This window comes from Halyomorpha halys, unplaced genomic scaffold, assembly GCF_000696795.3.
Source record: "Halyomorpha halys isolate HHAL.00 unplaced genomic scaffold, Hhal_1.1 Scaffold263.1, whole genome shotgun sequence".
NCBI lineage: Eukaryota > Metazoa > Arthropoda > Insecta > Hemiptera > Pentatomidae > Halyomorpha > Halyomorpha halys.
In genome coordinates this window covers 766,881-787,150 of record NW_027105032.1, presented here as the reverse complement: position 1 = coordinate 787,150, position 20,270 = coordinate 766,881, and the positions used below count along the sequence as shown (strand labels likewise).

The 20,270-nt window shown below is 27.0% G+C and overlaps 3 protein-coding genes across 23 annotated transcripts in view; 1 reads left to right on the top strand and 2 right to left on the bottom strand.

Annotated features, from left to right (window-relative positions):
• The window catches only part of Ufd4 (ubiquitin fusion-degradation 4-like), a 117,154-nt gene extending 108,490 nt beyond the window's left edge, over window positions 1–8,664 (bottom strand). For 14 of the 20 annotated variants that reach the window (XM_067048050.1, XM_067048059.1, XM_014420190.3 and 11 more), the window contains exons 1-2: window positions 8,503–8,663; window positions 7,332–7,397 (exon numbers count right to left, since the gene is read on the bottom strand). The gene's annotated coding sequence lies outside the window, so the exon portion shown is untranslated. Of the gene's footprint in view, window positions 1–7,331; window positions 7,398–8,502 lie in introns of all 20 variants that reach the window. The other 6 variants (XM_067048016.1, XM_067048013.1, XM_067048043.1 and 3 more) reach the window with 2 other exon arrangements.
• Window positions 8,665–8,687: 23 nt separating this feature from the next.
• On the top strand, window positions 8,688–16,027 carry Rsph9 (Radial spoke head protein 9). The gene is made up of 4 exons (XM_014420200.2): window positions 8,688–9,111; window positions 13,084–13,312; window positions 14,691–14,985; window positions 15,621–16,027. Exons 1-4 carry the CDS (start codon window positions 8,885–8,887, stop codon window positions 15,779–15,781), a joined length of 912 nt encoding a protein of 303 aa, XP_014275686.1. The 5' UTR covers window positions 8,688–8,884; the 3' UTR covers window positions 15,782–16,027.
• An 82-nt stretch (window positions 16,028–16,109) lies between these two features.
• Window positions 16,110–20,270, bottom strand: part of LOC106680463 (putative E3 ubiquitin-protein ligase UBR7) — an 11,248-nt gene continuing 7,087 nt past the window's right edge. Inside the window, exons 9-12 of one of the 2 annotated variants that reach the window (XM_024359258.2) lie at window positions 19,891–19,951; window positions 19,710–19,816; window positions 16,672–16,834; window positions 16,110–16,367 (exon numbers count right to left, since the gene is read on the bottom strand). In XM_024359258.2, the coding sequence (XP_024215026.1) occupies window positions 16,213–16,367; window positions 16,672–16,834; window positions 19,710–19,816; window positions 19,891–19,951 (486 nt within the window). In that variant the 3' untranslated portion in view covers window positions 16,110–16,212. Of the gene's footprint in view, window positions 16,368–16,671; window positions 16,835–19,709; window positions 19,817–19,890; window positions 19,955–20,270 lie in introns of both variants that reach the window. The other variant, XM_014420184.2, reaches the window with a different exon arrangement.

Here is a 20,270-nt window from a genome sequence, read left to right as displayed (position 1 = left end):
ACAGAAATAGAAGAACGAAGAAAAAAGTAGAAAAAATGTGATTGATTTTATAATGTTGCATATTTTATTAATTCATATGAATAAAATATTTCCTGAATACACTGCTCAAAAATCCACAAACCTATCTGTTATGCAATTCACAAACCTCATATTTAACAAACAAATAATAATAAATAAAATATCGAACAAATGATACAAAGGTTGTTTGTGGGTATCAAGGAAATGAATGTCTAGCGGTACAAAAAAATAAATAAATAAACAAACGCTCAACACAACTGTATTAAAAGTTGCCTGGAGCAACTGCTAAATGAATTCATTATAAAAAAAATATGATTTTTCACATGTCCTCCTTCCAAAATTATTCCAGTAAAATTTCTACAAAAAAAAAAATAATAATAACCTGTGTCAAATAAATAATAAATTCCACTCACTACACTTCCTATTGAGAAAATTTGGCAATGGGAGAGAGGATGAAAATAAATTAAATAAACTTTATTCATGTCATAAATTATATTTAAACATGTGAAAAAAAAAATACAAATATTTCCTGAAGGTACTCCTGAAAAATTAACTGAACAAGCATGGCATTTACAGCCCTCATTTTGAACAATAAAAATTATAATAAATAAATAAAAACCCGAACACGTTAAATCTGATTAATTAATATAATAAGCCGACTAAAATAAAACAAAATGCTTCCAACAACGCAGTCATTAATTATAAATGGAAAATGAGCTTACAATTAAAAGTTATATAATTCTTCGAAAATTAGTCCTATTAAAAGTAAAACAGAAAATAAAACCAATGGAGTTGGGGTTGTTAATAATGTTGGTAGAAATAGCAAAACATTGAAAATAACTGAGATTTTATTCATGTCCAGTATTCTATTAATGCAGGTTGAAAAAAATTCAAATTAGTAACATTCTGTTCCTATTTATCAGGAAATTAGTATTGTTGATATTACAAAAATAAATTAATTAAAAAAAGAGAAAATTGAAGCAATAAAATTGAGGAGAGTAAAATATTAAAAAATAAGTGAGATTTTATTGATATCTTATATTCTATTAATACGAGTAGGTAAAAATTCAAAACATTTTCTAATTATATAAAAAAATAAAAATTGAGCAAAACTTACTGTTTTTAGTCGTAGCGTAGTTACTAAGGGCTGATAAAGTAATTTAATAACGGAAAAAATATTCTTATGTCCTCGTTTATTCAAAAATTATTCCAGTAAATATTACAAAGAAAAAAACAGAACATAAAAGTATTTAGATATTTAACCTAAACCGAAATAGTAGGTTTGAAAATTTAACAACAAAGAAAAGAAGCAAAATATTAAAAATGAGTTAGATGTATGTTATTCATATCGTAAATAAGTGTGATTTAATACACGTGGATAAAAATGACAAGATTTTCTAATAAAAAAGACAAAAAAAACCGCAGTATAACTTAGTCATAAGTTTTATAGGGGATAATAATATTCTTATGTCTCTGTTCATTCAAAAATATTACAAAATAAAAAAATATTTATACATTTAACCTAAAACGATATGGTCGGTTTAAAAATTTGTTCCTAAAAAAAATGGAGGTAGGGAGCAAAATACGAAAATATCTGGTATGGATTTTATTTAACTCATAAATTTTATTAATTGATTAACAGATTGAAAAAAATCAAAATAATATGTATTAAGTTACCTGGAACTGATAATTAAATTAACAAGGAATGATAATATTATTATGTTTCTGCTTCGTCAAAAATTAGTCCTGTAAATAGAGAATAAAAAATGCAAACAAAAAAAGATAAAACAAAGGTCTAAAAATTTGAATCAATAAAAGGGAGAGAAAAGATATGCAATAAAACAAATTTTATACATAGTGTACAATTTATCCAATAGTTTGGAAACTATATATAAAAAATATATTTTAGACACTTTGGATAAATTCAATAGATAATTAAATTTCACTTTTTTCAAATTAAACCTATAATCCCAAGATAATTAATCACCAATCCTGATCAATATAGGACAAAAATAAAATAAAATTAACCCTCAATACCAATTCAGTGATATTATAAAAACAATATAAGCATATAAAATAATATGTACGATTTGACATAATTTTAAGTATGAAAAAAATAAACATTGTTTAAATCAAGTTGTATATACAAAGTCGTAGTTCAGTAACCTATAATAATTTGTTTAAATAGTGGACTAACAAGTAAGGGAAGCACCCCTCTTACATCTCAAGAATAACTTGGATTAAAATCCGGTTCTGGATTTTGGAGGGTTGACTTTTAGTGGACCCATGGAATAAAATTTGGACTTTTCACTCAGGTTAGAATAGGTAGCAAATATTCAGAAAAACGAATCCTACCTACCCAATTTGAAATGCGTGAGGAAGTTAAATTTATATAATTATTAGTAATTTTGTTAACATCGTATTGCTATGAGCTTATTATTACTTCGTTAAATATTCCAAATCAGGTGTTTGTTCTTAATATTTACAATTTAAAAAAAAAAATTTTTTTCAAGTCCCTCCTAATAAGATAAGGGATATCAGTTATTAAAACAAATGACTTTAAATTAGCATTTTATTCTCCATAATTCTATAAAACTATAAAAATAAACCATTAAAGTATGGCAAAAAACGACAACGGGTTCATTTAATTGCATCAATAAGTTAAGTACCGATATGAACACGACCTAATTAAGTATAATTAAGTTCTCAACCATATTAACTGGAACAATATTTATCAATAAAAAACTAAACTATGGAAGTAACAATTATTTCATATAAAAATTATAATTGTATTGAAATCTCCACTGGAATTGCAATAATGAATAGAAAATATATTTATATACATATATCTCACAGTAAAATAAATAATTATATATCACAGTTAAGTCTAGATTATCTACGGAATTGACTGGTGGGATTGAAACTAGAGTAGAATTCGTCGATAACCCACATAGGAAAAAGGCTGTAGAATCAGTAAAAATGATATTATTTTACAATTTTAACAAGTAGTAAATGTTAAAATAAATGTTCCATTTTACAAAAAATAACTACAGTTTTTAAGGTAAATAAATACTTGTTTTTTTTTAGATATAAAGCATTTTCTTTTAATCTGAAATTTAATTCTGAGCATAACAGTAGAGGTGTTGATATTAAAAAAGAAGTTAAGAGTCAAAAATGAAATTTTACAGAAGGAACGAATAACTTTTCATGTGTGTTTTGTTTTTTTAAGTAAAAGGAATTTTCCACGCTGTTGATCTGGGACCAGGCCATTGTATCAGAGAAAAAATAATTTTCAGAAATCTGGAAAGTTACCTCCATTTCAACGGCAACTTAATTAATTTTAGCATCCAGTTAAACACTTTTTATTAGAGTGTCCGATAGATCAAATTCGTAAATTTGCGTACTCTAGCGTTTATGATTAGTATTTATCTTCAGAAACCGTTCTAATAAACTATAAATACAATATAATCAGGTCTATGCTACCAGTTCAACGAATGACTTTAATAATATTAAAAATATCTCTCTTTAACTTTTATATAAATGTATTTCCAAGAAGGAACACGAGGAAGGAAAGTGTTCCTTTTTAAAATGACTCGGATTTCACAGGTAAAAAAAAACTTTCCATTGTAACACAGTATATGTGAATATTCACGGATACCGGTGGTAAACAAAAGCAGATGACTGAACCAAAAGATAAAAATATATGTATACACACACATAAACACATCTGCCAGTGTTTTAAAATAATAATTGAAATGCAAACGTACTAAAGCAGTTATTTTGGATATTAATCAAAGATAAAATAAACCCAACCACTTTTAATCATATTATCATTCATTTTAGCTTTTTTTTTTTCTTCATTTGAATTATATCTTTTAGAAAGATCACCAGTTCAAAATTACCGATATATATTTGTTTCTCGATCGATTCTCTGAAAATAGAAAACAAATTTGTACGAGAATTTAAACAAATATTAACTTAAATTGTTGAAATCTTGAAGTAGTAAAATTGTAGCTCTGAGGTGGTTTTTTTTTTCTTAAAAAAGTTTTTTTCACTACAAAAAAATAAATTTAGATTCAACTTCTTTAATAACACCAGTGGTTTCTTGTTATATGTTACATTCATGTGGTAAATTCTTAAGAATTTACAAGAAATTAACAATTTTTTTAATATTTTGAATTCCAATATTTTTCTTATTAATTTTATTGCTGACTTGTTCTATATTAAACGATAATTATTCCTTAAAAAATAACCCATCAATTTCCTATGAATTTAAGGGGAAGATAATATATGCTTAGAAACAAATTTTGCTAAAAAATCTTTTAGAGATTTCTCTTCTATACTAACTTCATTTTTGTAACGACCATTGAATGTAGGGGATCAATAAAAAATTTTAAAAAAGAATAAAAGTCGCGCTATCTGTAAAAAAAATCGTGAGTACTGCGTTCGCGATAATTATCCCAAGAAATCACATTAACATATTAAGATAATTAAAAATATTGCAACAGTTAACAAAACCTTAGAACTTTCTAGAAAAATCGAGAAATTTAAAGACCTATAACATTGCCCAACAAAAATAGTAGTTACAAAACTCATTTGTAATCCATTGAAAATTTAAATCACTCTCAAGCCTAATAGTTAATTAATATTATAAAATTGAAATATATATCTATACACGGTATAGATAAAAATTAAAATCTAGGAGGCAGAGAGAAAAAAAATCTTTATGGTTAAAACCTATTCAGAACATTCTAGAAGCTTATATATACAATCATATTATATCATTCTGAAATATTATACTATGCTCGTATTTTATATTATTATAGAACATTTTAAAATTTAAAACAAACCATTGAAACTAAACCATGTGCAAACCTGAATAACAATAATATCTAATAATTACTAAATTTGTGAAATAGGGCAACCTGAAATACTACTTAGTCCTATCCTCCCTTAGTATAATAAAATGCACCTCAAATTTTATATCTGATGGATATTAAATTCAAACTCCGATAATGTTAACGATTAAAATTAATATTTAATTATATGAGAGTTCAACCATGAAGGTCATTTGAGTATAGGGAAGGCTTTATTTTCCTTTGTCCTCACATTCAGGATCTTGGTTGCATTCCTTCAGTTTTATCATAAACCAAGCTTGATAGTTTCGAAACAGACATTAAATCAATATTTAAGGCATATGAGGAGTTAAATTTTATTAACATATTAGCAGTAAAAAAAAGTTCATACTGATTAGAATTATATCATAAAAATTAGTAAAGAAAAACAAAACAAAATTTTTTTAACATTTTACACAGTTCCTAATCTCAAAAGAGGAATCATGTGAAAAGTATATTATATTACAATAAAATTGTGTTGTTTTTTATAGTTTATTTGTAATTATATGGAAAGTAAATGGTATTAATTACATTATGGACTGTTAATAGTTCTCTCAACTAACTTTAGAATAAATAAAAATTATACATGATTTTGTTATAATTATATAAATGTTGCCAGATTAACAATTTGATGTTAAAAAAAATGTATTACTCAAGTACAGAAGGCCTTCTAAAAATATTAAAGTGACATTTACTACATATTAACAAGAAAAAAAATCTTAAAAGAAAAGAGAATAATTAATTTCATCCAAGTAGAAACCAATTTTTTTAAAAAACATTATTCATGAAAAGACTAACAGCTAAAAGATTCAATACTAATTTACATAAGACTGGGATTGAAGGAACTTAAGCCACTATTATTATGCGCATTATTGTAAAAATAATGACTCATATAAAACCCATGACACAAATAAATGTCGAAAACACAAGAAACAATATAATTCACTTTTGAAAAGTAATTGAACATTTTAAAAATCATTCCATTAGGGTTTTCAATACAAAAGAATTAAAGATGAAATAAAGTATAAAATAACAAAAACACAGCCATTAATGACTAACTATTTTAATTTTAAAAACTAATAAAAAAGTTAAGTCTTAATTGTTCAATTTTAGACTTGTGTAAAGTTTTCATAACTCAATCTATAAATTACCAAAGATCAATGAAGACAGATGATAACAGTTAATAACTGAGAAACAACGAGTAATTACAAAACTATACTTCAATATGAGCAAAATAAAAATTTTAAAGTTGTAATATTTTGACAATGAATAAACAATATTTTAATAACTTATATTTCCCAAAATGATAACAAATTCAAACATAAAAACCAATAGATAAATACCTTGAGAAGTATACTTTATTCAAAATCCAGTCTAAAAATACAAAATTTTTACTTAATTTTATATTAAAATTTTTAGTCATGAAAAATAAAAATTACTTTTTGTCAAAAATAGTTATTTTAAAAACATTTGAGCACTAACAAAAGTTTCAGCGAACCAGAAGTAAAGATTACTTAGATAAATACTGACTGAGAAAAATAAATACAAGATTAAATAACAAAGATAAAGGGATTAAAAACTGAACATATAAAACACATAAAAATTATCAAATGTACTTAAGAAACTAAAAAAATATTTTTTTTTTTTTAAAAGAACCAATATTAGAAGAAAAAATAGTATTATAGAGTAGAGGTTACTTCAATATAAAATACTGCATACAACATGACTAACTGATCATTACATGATAAATAAGACACTGAATGATATAAGGTACAATGCAACAACATAACAAAACCATAGCATAAAGTCAATTGCCCTAATCAGATGAATCATTTATAATTACAATTTTTTGTTAAGTTACTTCTTTTGTGTTTATTATTACAACACATCTTGCATTAATACAGCCATTATCTTTGTCACATATAAGACAATGATTGAACTACTGTTATACCTAAGTAATTATTATTAATTGATAACCAATAGAAAAGGTAATGTGATATTAAAACAAGCAGGTAAGGACACTAATGTTTGAGGAAAACAATTATAGATGACCTAATCAATAACAATATTAAAAATTTATAGCATCCTAAAAAAAAGATAAATATTTTTAAGTAAAAAGAATTTAAATTTTAAATAAAAATCTCTTTACTTACAAAATGATAACATTATCAAATACCTTATTATATTAACTAATTATATGAACTCTTCAACAGACAAGTTCATACAAAAAAAAAATATAAATATCATTAAAAACAAAATATTTTAGTCTACGTTTCTAAATGAATTTAATTTTATTATCAGTTCTATCAAAGATAACTAACAGATTCGAATAACCTCCAAATCGAACTCCCCCAAAATTATAAAAATCAATAAACTTTTCTAAAACTACTGCTACAAATTTAGAATTAACTACCGTACCTTAAATGACTAGGTTCTGGAAATGCAAGGCTCTCGTTCAGTTCGAAAGCAAGCTCCCAAAACAGCCTGAAACAAGAATTGATAAGTAAGATTGAAGTACACAATTGGTATGAATTAAGTATTCATTTAAATCCCCTTATATAGTTAATGAAGTTTTAAAATTAAGCATTCATTGTGCGCTGGTGATAAAATCTTGTTCAATTAAAGGGTGAGTTAAAAGAGATTGAATATTCTTTTTTTCATAGGATATAAATATGAAATGAAAGATATTTAAGATTCACTTCAGTTTAATCTTGATAAAAAATACTGAAAGAAAATGCAAAGCTATATCTGCTCAGACACAAAGAAGAAAGTTCAGTACTATATATAAAGTACTATTTTTCCAATAATGATATTTACAGTAACGGGGATAACATTTTCATCACTTAAAATATCCAAAATGACTACTGACCCAAACAAGTTTAAATAACAGAGTTCTGAGGTGACACAAATCTAAGATAATAACTTGATTATTTAAAACATTAGCCTTATTCTAACAATTAAATTCCCAAAATAGATATATAACAGAAATAAACTGAAAAATATAATAAATTTATAGTAAGTAAACTGAACAAACAAAATTTTACACAAGTCATTAAACTTCAGATAAGTAATTATTTCATTAAGTGTGTAAAAAGTCTAAAAAATATAATAAATTTTAAAAAAGGGCATATAATTATAAGATATTTGAGTCTTTTAAGCTATTACCCCAATTATAATGAAAAATATGATAAAAGATAATATCTAAATTGATTTTTGACGACGTTGTGATCAGTAATATAGAAAAAGATTTATAAATCGTTTAGCCTTCAAATCGAATATAACAAAAACAAAATTTTAATTTTAACACTGCCAAACAACCACTTCAACTTAAAATAGATTCCTATCCAAAACAGATATCCCAACTTACGGTGACAGAAAATTAACAAGCTTACGTTTGGATATTAGACAGAAACAATATACAATAAATAATAAAAAGGACGTTTAAAACAAGTAGAATTAACGAAACAACTGTGATATAAGTAACCCTGTTCTATCCGCAAAAGTTAATCACTGGGAACCAAGTGAGATTTGACAGTATTGAACAAGACTAAATGGGGCTTTTATCAGTTTCAGTTCTTTTTAGACTTACCGAATAAATTGTCACATTTCCATCTTCTTAGAACGAATTGTTTACTCACAACACATACAATTTACTCTAGTGAAATTCGGAAAAAAAAAAAACTAATACCTAAAGTTACTATCACAAGTGAGGTAACTCCTGCTACGACAACGACGGAATTACTGATCTCTAGAAAATGGAACCAGATGAGAAAATTAATATGGCGACTGACTTCCTTTTCTACAACGTCACACTCTAAAAAGGCCCGCCGAATTTCAATTTCAAAATATTTTATTAACATTTCGATTCGCAATTGTAGGCGAACTTTAAAACAATTATCGGAGCAAATAATAAACAATGTACAGCTGATTAATGGTAATGATTTTATTTTTATGAAAAAAGGGATCCTAAAATGGAGTTAGAGCAATTGCCAAGATGTTTAGATTTGTATGCATCTTCTGGTTTCACACTAAATCAAGAAAAGTGCAACTTGTTAATGAATTCTTTAGTTGTACTTCAAAACGAGAATCATTTTAAAAAAGTATTCTTCTGGGGTCAGATATATGGAATCCAAGATGACTACTACATAGCTTATGGATATGATAAAGATGCATTGAGGAGTAGAGTATTTTATTACAGGTAAATCATTCTTTAAATCAGAATATTAAACAATTAAATGATCAGGTTTGAAGTATAAGAGTCTTGTAAAAATATCTTTTATTTTTGTATCATAAAAATACCTCATTTTATCAATAAAATCATTATTATATCTGAATAAACTATAACTATAAGTGTGGTAGTATAGAATGCTGAGTACAATTTTATTTTAGATCACAAAGTGTTAATATGAAGATTATAATTGTATCCTGACTTAAGTACATAAACATTAACCATAAGTGAGACAAAAAAAAATTCACAATGAAGGAATTACTTGATACATGACAAAAATTACATTAGATACAAATTTAAATAAGCAAAGTTTCAGAGCAAACATACCTTGTCCCTTTCAATTGTATTAAATATTTCTGTCATTGTAGAATATATATTTGAATTCAAAGCTGTTAAAATGTTTCATATTATCCAAAGAGGGATCTAAAACTCAGTTACTGAATTGGGCGAATCATAAAAATAATTTTTTTAAAGTTTAATTAATTACTACTTGGGAAACCAAACTGCATATCCAGAATGAAAGGGGCACAATTCAAAAAAAAAATTTGTTGGAAAGCATATGACTGCTTAATTCTTTACTTAAGTCACAAGGGTGCTGCTGATAAACCATATTTTTCATCTATCAGTTTGGAGTTTTGAGATGACTGGGGTGTTATTTTCTGATACAAGAAATTTTGAATTGTTTTACTACCATTATTATTATAACCTAGTTTCTTTAAATCATCATTATTATTGTAAATTGGTATTATAACCCAGCTGTTGAGTCAGTGTCCTCTAGCAGAGACTACCAGTTTTCTCAAATTTTTACTGAAACCTTCCATGATACCAAGGACAGTTCTTGCATTGGTAGTCAGTCTACTCAGCAAAGCTTAGGTTTTATTATTCTTGATATCTCTACTTTAAAAGAGATTGGCTGTTTGTCCAAGTCAAGCAGAGAGGCTGCCTACCTTCCCCCATCCTGGGCATCAACCAAAGGAAAGCAATTGTAAGGTGTCTATTGTAGTTGATCTTTGTAGGTGTGGAGTGACTATTTAAGTGTCAGAGTAATTGTTCCTCCAAACCTGGAGCACCAGTGGCTCTATTCCTTTTTTATTCTGGATATTAAAATTTCCAAATTGTGGATATAATACAAAAATGTTAACAATTTAGTGCATTTTTTAACAAAAACTAATAGTTGTCTTTAAATTTATAAGGGTTATTGTATATTCTGGCTTGAAATTACAAAAAAAAAAAATTAAAGTCAGATTTTTGAAAAACTTTGGCATACACTATATCAAAACTTACTCTGTGTTCTTAAATAAATAGACTGTAATTACTACGAATGGGTACGATTGCCACAAAGACTATATTTTGTAAAATATTTTAAAAACGTCATTAACTTTTTTTTAATAATGCAATTGTATCAAATTACGGATCATTGCAACAAAAATATCTTTATTGTATACTAAGAGTATACATAAATATATTTAAATACTAAGGTTTAATAGAGTATAAACATTTACTTTTTATCATATTATGTATATATGAATAAATATTTATTGCTCTCTAAATAAATACAACTATTACATAAATAAACTATAACCTAATTACATGTAGTTTGATTTTTCAATACACAGTATCACTTTTTAATTTTTAAACATTCCTTGATTGAAGAGGATATTGCTTTTGCTTTTTCCGTTCCTTCAGGTTACAGGAAACAAATTACAAACTACCTTCATGTGGTTATTTAATAGAGCAAATAAAAAATACATAGCTACCATAGTTTTTTATGTTTTATAAACCATAGTTTTATTGAATAAATCTATAAATTTGAAGTGAAAACCAGCAAATGACTTCTAAATATGTTTCTTCTTTCAACTCTCTGAACTCTTCAATAGTCAATATATTAATTTATCACTTGAGGTAGGAAAAAAAACTAGTTTCTTTAAATCCTGACAAATTAAAAGGTAATTATAATTTGATCTGGTGCCCTGATAAAATCTGTACCTTCCTTTCATCAACAACCCAATATAGACAGCTTTGAAATCATGTTTGATCAAACCCTTTCCTGGAAAGACACTAATTGTCTGTAATTTGATTTCCATCCAGTAACAGTTCCATTATTCTATTGAACTCCTTCCAAATGAACTAATTTAAAGTATCCTTACCATACATACACAGATACATTGAAGCATATAATTTTAATTATATAATATAATTTAATTTTACACATTTACATCTTTTTAATATCAATATTGCCTGGATTGCCTGTCATAATTAATGATATAATAATGGGACATCTGGAATGAAAGAGAAAAATACCAAGTAGTATCTCTTCAGCACCATTTGTCAATATTAAAAAAAAAATTACTACAAGACTTAAAATACAAGAAACTGCTCATAGATTCCGACTATTGCAACATTTACTAGACAAACAGTCTAAATTGCCAGTCCATTACAAAATACTGATGTACATGACTATTACAAGGCCTATCTGGACATACGGAGTTGAGCATTGGGGCTCCACTAAACCATCAAAGTCATCTAGAATCCAATCCTTACAGTCCAAAATCCCTCATAAAATCCTTAATGCTCCTTACTTTGTCACAAATCAAGTCATCCATCAGGACCTCAATGTTCCATATGTTGCCGATTTGGCCAGAACCAGATACCTTTCCTTCCATAATAAACTTCACAACCAACCAAATCCACTTTGGAACCTGGCTTCTCCTTCATTACCTAATAATCCTCCTAGGTGTCTTAAAAGAAGATGGCCTCGAGATCTTCTCCTCTAGAAATGTTATTGGAGTTCTATCAGTGGGTAGATTCTCCACATGTTTGTATCATGTCACTATGTCACCTACAGCAAATTTACTAGTTCTATATATGTGTATACAGTTGTAAATAACAATAAATAAATTATTAAAAATAAAAAAATAAATTTTGATTTTCATCCGAGTACTGTATGCAACAGTTTACTTTTTTCTTTAATGTCTAGCATTTATTCATTGTAAAGGTAAAATATATTTATAAAACCAAGCAATAATAATAAAATAATTGATGTGACATAACATAAACACCTCAGGTGTTTGAGAAATGTATTACAAGAGAAAAAAAAAATTAATAGGACTTCTGAATAAATTATATTATAAGTTTTTTCTCCTATTGGCATCAAAACGATTTGATATAAAAGGAAGATGGTCCAGGTGCATTCAAAAGAACATGAACAGTAAAACTAACTATTTAATAACAGTAATAGAACTATTTAATAACAGTAATAAAACTATTTATAATGAGCCAACTTTGCAGGACTTCATGAGGGCTAACTGAATGGAGGTAAGGACAAGAATCACCTTTTATAAACTAAACATGGTCCAATCAAGGACCTTCCAAAATGATTTGACAGTCAAGATGTATGTCATTAAGAAATGAAACTTCTGCCATAAGACTTCTGTTAGCCCAATAAAACCTGGAAAATTTTGATAGATTAACTTAATAAAATGATTATAGTGAACCTCTTCTCTTTTCACGGGCATGGAGTTGTATTATTCTGCAGATTAATAAGCTGCTCTGTTTCTATTAATTTGTGGTCTGGGAGTTTCTGAAATAAACTGATTCAAACAAACACTTTTCGGCTTCATATGTTTGTTTTATTAATCAGTTGACTTTGTTACTGTTTATTAAAACTTCCGTGGATCAAGAAGATAATTCAGTTAAAATTTGGTGAAGATTGGTTCTATAGTTTTCACAATCAGAGGTTGTAAATGAAAAACAGACTATGTTTTTATATAACTGTATAATTAACTACTATGCAGTATTAATAATTTTTAAAAAAAAGTGTTTTAATTTTCTAATTAATTCCCTGGATTTATAAAATTTAAATTTTGTGTTTTATTTTTATTTCTATTATTTACAGACAGAAACTTAATAAGCACAAACTAAAATTGATCATAATTCTTTTAGTCGAAACGCAATAACTTGGGTACTTGTACCAACACTCAAACCAAAAGAAAGAAAACACTACCTCGCACATATTTCTTCAAACCGATTTTTTGGCAATCCTTCCACAGTAGTTGAAGTTTTGGATGAAAAGCCTTCTGAAGAAACAATAAAAGAAAAAAAAAAGGTTGTTGATGAGGGAGAAGAACAAGAAGAAATGACTGACGAACAAATAGACTCTTTAAGAGCAATGGTAAAACATTAACCGTTCTACAATAATTTAATTTAACTTATATATATCTTGTTATTGTTCAGGGACATTATTTCCTGGAATTAAGTTGTCACTCTGTTCAAAAACTGATCTCTTTAAACTTCTTACAGTATCTAATATTCAATATTTACAAAACCAGATTTATGTACAATTTTAAATACTTTATATTTTCATTTAACAATATAAGGAATATACAGTAAGGGAAAGAATTGCGATTATACAAAATTTCTAATTTGAGTTTTTGATAGAAATACACATCTTGAGGTTCTCTGAGTCCAAATAACCAAGTCTCGGAAAATGATCAATGTGTCAGTATATATGAATATCCTAGCTCGGAAACAGAAGTTGTACAAAACTTAAATCAGGTATTTAATGTAAGTCACATGCCTGTAATGGATCAGCAACTTTTTTGCTAAAATTGATTCACAGGAAGTGCCACTTTCTATCACTAATTTAACATTTTTTACCATATTCTTAAAAATGACTAATGATTTTGATTATGATTAAAAACAATCAATGTAACATTAAGCAATCTTTAATATCAACTATGTCTTATAACTCATTAAAATAGTCTCACAGAGCTTAAATGCCTAAGTTATATAATAGCTTTCTCAAAAATACATTTAATTTTGACTTTTTTTTTTTTAATAACTAACCATCTCACATTTTATGAATTTTATAATTAACTATAGGAAAAAATAAAGGTTTTCTCTATTATTATGACAATAGTCATAAATAATATTTATATTTACAGATAAATATAAAATATGAAAGAATTTTATAAATAACTATAGGAGAAAATTAAAATTTTCCTACTTGTGATTGTTATGACAATAGTCCACCACTTTTTTAACTATCATAACAACCATTTCCAGTCCACTACTTTTTTAACTACTATCATAACAACCATGGGGACATGAAAACAGGTGTTTTTTTACTTAACTTATAAATAGAAATATAGTACAGGGAAGTATTGCCATCTGAATAATAAAAAAGTTCCAGGTTTGAAATGAACAAGGATTAATTTCGAAGTAGGGTGGCATGTAAAAGTTTAATGTGTGGACATTTTTTTTAAATAGTAGTGACCAAAACCTTCTACATTTTAAATTGAAGATGGTGAGCCCTTAAAGTCTGATTAAAGGGACTGTAGCTCATATTTTACATCCAAAGAAGCTGCATTAATGGTTTTTGTAGTAAGCAACTACATGAATTTCATGTATACATTGAAATGAATTTCCTCTTAAGCAAATATAGATACTTATTGGTTCTAATGAGACCACATTTGATTTCTAGTGAATTGCAATTAAAATCTGCTACCATCACAATTAATGAATAAAGATTGCAACCATAAATGTTGTAGGAGATCGTTGAAGAATACAAATTAAAAGAAGAAGACCGATTGGCAGCATTGATAAGATTTATAAATCAAGAAGCCATGGTTGTACCACGAGGTGCATTGTTTAAACAAACCAACGGGCGAGTTGTACCTAATCCAGGCTTTAAAGGTTTGAGACTCGAAGAAGCAACAATTCTCTCGAACTATATGCACTGCCGAATTCCAAGAGAAAGATGGGAAATTAATGTCGGAAGGAGACCTGATTACAATTATGCTACAGACTTCCTGGACACTATTGCTGAAGATATTCCTAAAAATCGTATGTTTAGTTAATTAGTTGTTTATTAAAACATAAAAATATGTATTTGCATAAATTTAATTTCATTTATACGAGAAGATGGTTGGGCCTATTTGTTTTATTTTGACCGCACCGCCCAACCATCTTCTCCTTGTACAAGTTATCCATGGTCTACTATCTCTCATGATTATTAATTTAATTAAATTTTTTAAATTTAAGTAATAGGTTATTAACAGTCCTACCATTGAATGTTAAAGTTCAATTGAGATCTATTGAAGAGGACAGAAAAATAATATATAATTTTAAGCATGGATAATAATGCTGTGGATTTATTGTAGGAAGGAAATAAATGTTAGAAAAATACTAAACATCACATATTGCAGTACCTTCAGGAAACAAAGAAACCACAATCTAAACTACCTTGAACTTTCTATTTGCAAACAACTCTCTAATGAATAAATCTAAGCCTTTTGGGTTCTTCATTAAAAACTAACCAACAAAACATGGTAGACTGTCATAGATTATAATCTATTATTTCTGTTATATATGTTTAAACAGTAACTCCCACCATTTATATTAATATTTTATTAATTAATTAAATGATAATATTAATCAAATTTTAAAATATGTTCTATGTAAAATTTATTAATTTCCAGATGCCTGGAGCGTACAAGTCTGCCAAGGAAATCGCATTGTTGTTTTACGTAGTTTATATTGGCATGGGCTCACATTTTACCACTTACTCAATACAAAAATATACGGATGTCTTTATATGGGCTTTGGAGAAAAAAATATAGATATACCATTCATGATATGAAAAACAAAAAAAAACCTTGTAGGAAAAAATAAAATAAAAATTATAATCAAGTTCAAAAAATGATTTATTGATAAATATATTTATAACATAGAAAGTTTTTAAATTTAAACTTGATATTTGAAGTAACACATAGCTCCCATGGCTAGAAGGCAAATTCACATTAAATAAAAAAAAAAAAAATTGAAAAATTATTTATTTATATATCATATTTAAAACATTTAGAAAGTTTTTAAATTTGAATTTGATTTTTGCAGTGACATCTAGAAAGGTAAGTTTCATATTAAAAAAGAAAAAGAAAAAATTACATTACTAAAAAGAAAAGAAAAACTTGAATGTCAGAGAGGATATGATATTTAACAAGTAAAATTCACAGAGATATTGTATCTCAAAAAATATTGCACAGTGTGCAACATAAAAATGTGGAAATTAATTTAATGGCATGTGTAGGGAGGGGTTCCAACTTTTTGACGTTTTCTGGCTTGCATATCAGTGAAAAACTCATCAATGTCCTCCTTCTTCACAACTCTTTTCTGACGGACGAATTTTATAAGAAAGTCACTTAAATTACTTTTCAGGTCATTGTAATCTAAAAATAAAAACAATAATTAAAATTAAGTAGATTGGACTAAAAAAAAAAAAAAAATATTACTAATTACAAAAGTTAAAGAAAATAAAAATGGATTGATCATTTTTTTTTTTTAATTATACAAACTAAAATACATTGGCTGACAGAGTAAGACTCAGGAAGTAGATGGGAGTTTCTCCCCAATTAGCCTTATGTCTATAGGATGTGATATATATTAATTACTTAATTAATTATATGAATAGTTTTTATGTTCAGCTGTTTCATATTCTTAACTGCTTAGTAATTATCTAAACGGGTAACTTACTTTGGATAGCCTCGACTTGTCGGAATCTGTCAAGCCTAGCCAGAGCTTCCAAACCAGCTTCATACTGAGAATTTTTTTGTGTTTCTTTCCCTATTCCTTCATATGACTGTACTGTGTCCTTTTCATCGATTATCCAAGGAACATTGTGCTTGGCATATAAGTCCTAAAAAGGGTAAACAGGAATTTATCATTAAAAACATTTATTAAAATTTACATACCTTTTATTGTATAAAAAGTTAAATATGGCTCATTCTCCCAGAAAGTTTCAATTTGACTATAACTATTAAACCTCAGATTTCTACCAACTGTTGAAGAAAGATTATATTGTTCGGTTTTTGTACAGTATGGCTTTGTGTGAAATTTTTTTTTTTTTAATTATACCATGTGGAACTTTAACTAATGAGTAGGAAAGGATAATGGACCTAAGAAGAGGTGGGATAACCCAAAGGCAAATTGCTCGTAAGATGAACCGCTCCCAGGGTTTAGTCAAAAACTTCACAAAACAGGAGTATCCTCTGCACTGATTATGAGGCGATTCAATTTAGGATGAGATGTTAGATAGGTGAGGGAAGTGGATAGCTGAATAAATTTTTTAAAAAATATTGTAAGGTTATGAGAAAACCACAGCTCAAAAAACTTCATTTGCAGCGATGACAGCAATTTGCTAAATGATATGTTCAAGATAGCAAAAAATGGTCAAGCGCTATTTTCAGTGATGATAAAAAAAAAAATTAACATTGATGGTCCATTACTACTGGGATGACCTTAAAAAGAAAAGAAAATTTTGAATTGCATTAATTTCCAGCAAAATGAAAGCTGTTAGTTATCAAAATGTTGTATAACAGTTCCTTTTGCTGTTTATCACAATGTTGGAAGATGAAGAAATCATTTTTCAGCAGGATAACATGGCGATTTATACAGCATGCTCTACAAAACAATCGTTTCCGGATTTCGGGATCAATGTTTTGGATTGGCCAGCTCTTAGTCCGGACCTCAACACGATTGAAAATTAGTGGGAAATCATGGCTAGAGAGAAACACCAATAAAATATTGATGAGTTCCGCACGGCATTATTTAAAAAAGAAAGACTAATTCACACTTCTTGCCAATTGAACATAAAAAGAAGTCTACAAACATTATTGTACTATAAATTTATTTTTAAATTTTATAAATAATTTAATTTTATACAATGGGTTTATATTTTTTCACAGGACTGTACATACTAATAGTTCAATCGCTCAGCATATTCTAAATTAAAAACTTAATCTTAGAATGCCTTACTTGTTTGGGTGAACAAATGACAAAAATGAAAATATAAGTGAGATACACGAATCTCTTTACACATCGATAAGTAATAACCACTCAATAGTTATGAAGGATTTCATAAACTATATCCTGCAACTGGTGTGAAAGATATCCAAGAGAGGAAAAACTAAAACCACGAAACTTAGAGAAAAATAATGAGGTGAACGAATGACACTAAACTCTGGACATGTTTCTACTTTTATTCAACTTATTATTTTCTTGATCTTAGAAAGAAATAATATATCTTTGAGTTGTTTAATCAAATTTTTAAATTATGTCAAATGTAGAAAAAGTTTGATATTTTTTTATCCACTTTAACACTTTCTAGGAAAATTGTCCATATCATAATAATCCATAATTTTATGGCTTCATTTAAATCAATTCTTAATGTCATTAACTTTACTCTCTTATAATTTTTTTATTTAAATTTCCAACAATATTAAAGGTTTATAATTATCTGGTCATATTACTAGGAAAACAAATTTATCAGGATAACATTAATAAGACATGCAGTGATGAACTTTGATTTATTTAATTAATAAAGCTAAGCTCAAGGGTTTCAAAACAATTCCCTCTTCACTGTATTATGAAAGGAAATTAGCTCTTAGAAGAAGCAATGAGAACAATATAGGAAATGATTGGGAGTTTCAAGATTAACCATTTAATAAATAAAAGCTCTGGACCAATGACTTACACTTTAAAATTTAATGAAGTTTATCTTTAATCATTAATAATAAATTGTATTGAATTAATTAAGATTTTATTTATGGTGCTCAAGAAATTGTTATAATATGTTTTATCTGATTCACACATTCAGGTATGTTGTTAAATGTTTTTAGGTTTAGACTTAAATAAATAAAAGGTATTAAGTGAAGGAGGAAGAAAACAGAAAAATTCATTTACATTAATGTTATAAAATAATTTAGTCATAAAAGAAATTGAATTTATTGCAAATATAGGAAATATATTAAATTAAATAAAAGGCCCTCTGCACATGAGGCAAAATATACATGAAGTGGATCCCTCTTCACTCGACTTCTAATAGAAATGAATAGGGATCTCGGAATCAGGCGTTTTGTTCTCAAAGAGAGAGAGACTTGAACTGTTGAGAACAGGAAAAATCAAGTATCACACTCAAAGTGAATAAGTTATGAATAATTTTCAAATTATTTAAGTATAAACTGTTTCCTATCATTAATAATTTTCTATGAAAAATGTTTTGTTGATGTTTACATATCTGTCCCACTATCATAACCTTACACAACATAACCTGTATTTTCTATTTTGTTTCTACTTGAATTCATCTAGTATCATTAAAAAATTTAATTTAATTTACAATTCATCACTAGAATTTTTTATAAGAAAAAAATAAAGAAAATTACAGTATAAAAACTAAACATATAACAATAAACATGTTTTCCACTTATAATAAAATATTTTGGAGTTTTGTTGAATAAGAAGTTTTGTCCTTGGTTGAAGATCGCCAACGGACTACAAGAAAAATTGCCTTATGAGTGGAGGACATATCGCATCAGATGCATAATTTGACTAAGACACTCACAATGAGTCCCTTTCACTTCAAGACCATCTCTCTTCAATTGCAAAGAGGCTAAATCTTATATGCCAATTTTTTTCTTTTTACTTAACATAAAATATATGAATCATTGATTCTATATAGGCATAAAATATTGACAAAATGAAGTGTATAATTGAAATATATAATAAAAAATTACCTGACATTTAGCGCAACAACACAGTGCAGAACGAAAATTCGAAGGCCAAAAAATAGCACTTTGTTCAGTCCTAGACAAAGGCCTAGTATTTTCCAGTTTGCATTCATCTATTAATAACATATTATTATAGACATGATCACTTTTATGATTTTACCATTTTTAAAAGATATGAAATATTAACCTTTTGAAACTGTAGAAACAACATTTGATTCATTAGATGTTGGAAAAACATTTATCACAGCCTTCTGAAACATATATATAGATAATAAAATTTCTAATAAGTAGGAAATATTTCCTCATGATAGTTTATCGATATACAAGTTCAACTTTTGACTTTAAAAAATCAATTATTAATAATTACTTAATTTAATTATTTGTTACATTTTCAATATAAATATGATATGCTAAGGATGAAAGATATGTGTAAAAAAAAGTATATATGATTAAATCCAACATATTTTGATTTTTTCAGTTCACTATGTTTTTTTCCAATTTAAAAGATAAGTTCTCAGTTCAATAACATAGACTTAATTGTATGTATGTATGTGTATGTATTTATAT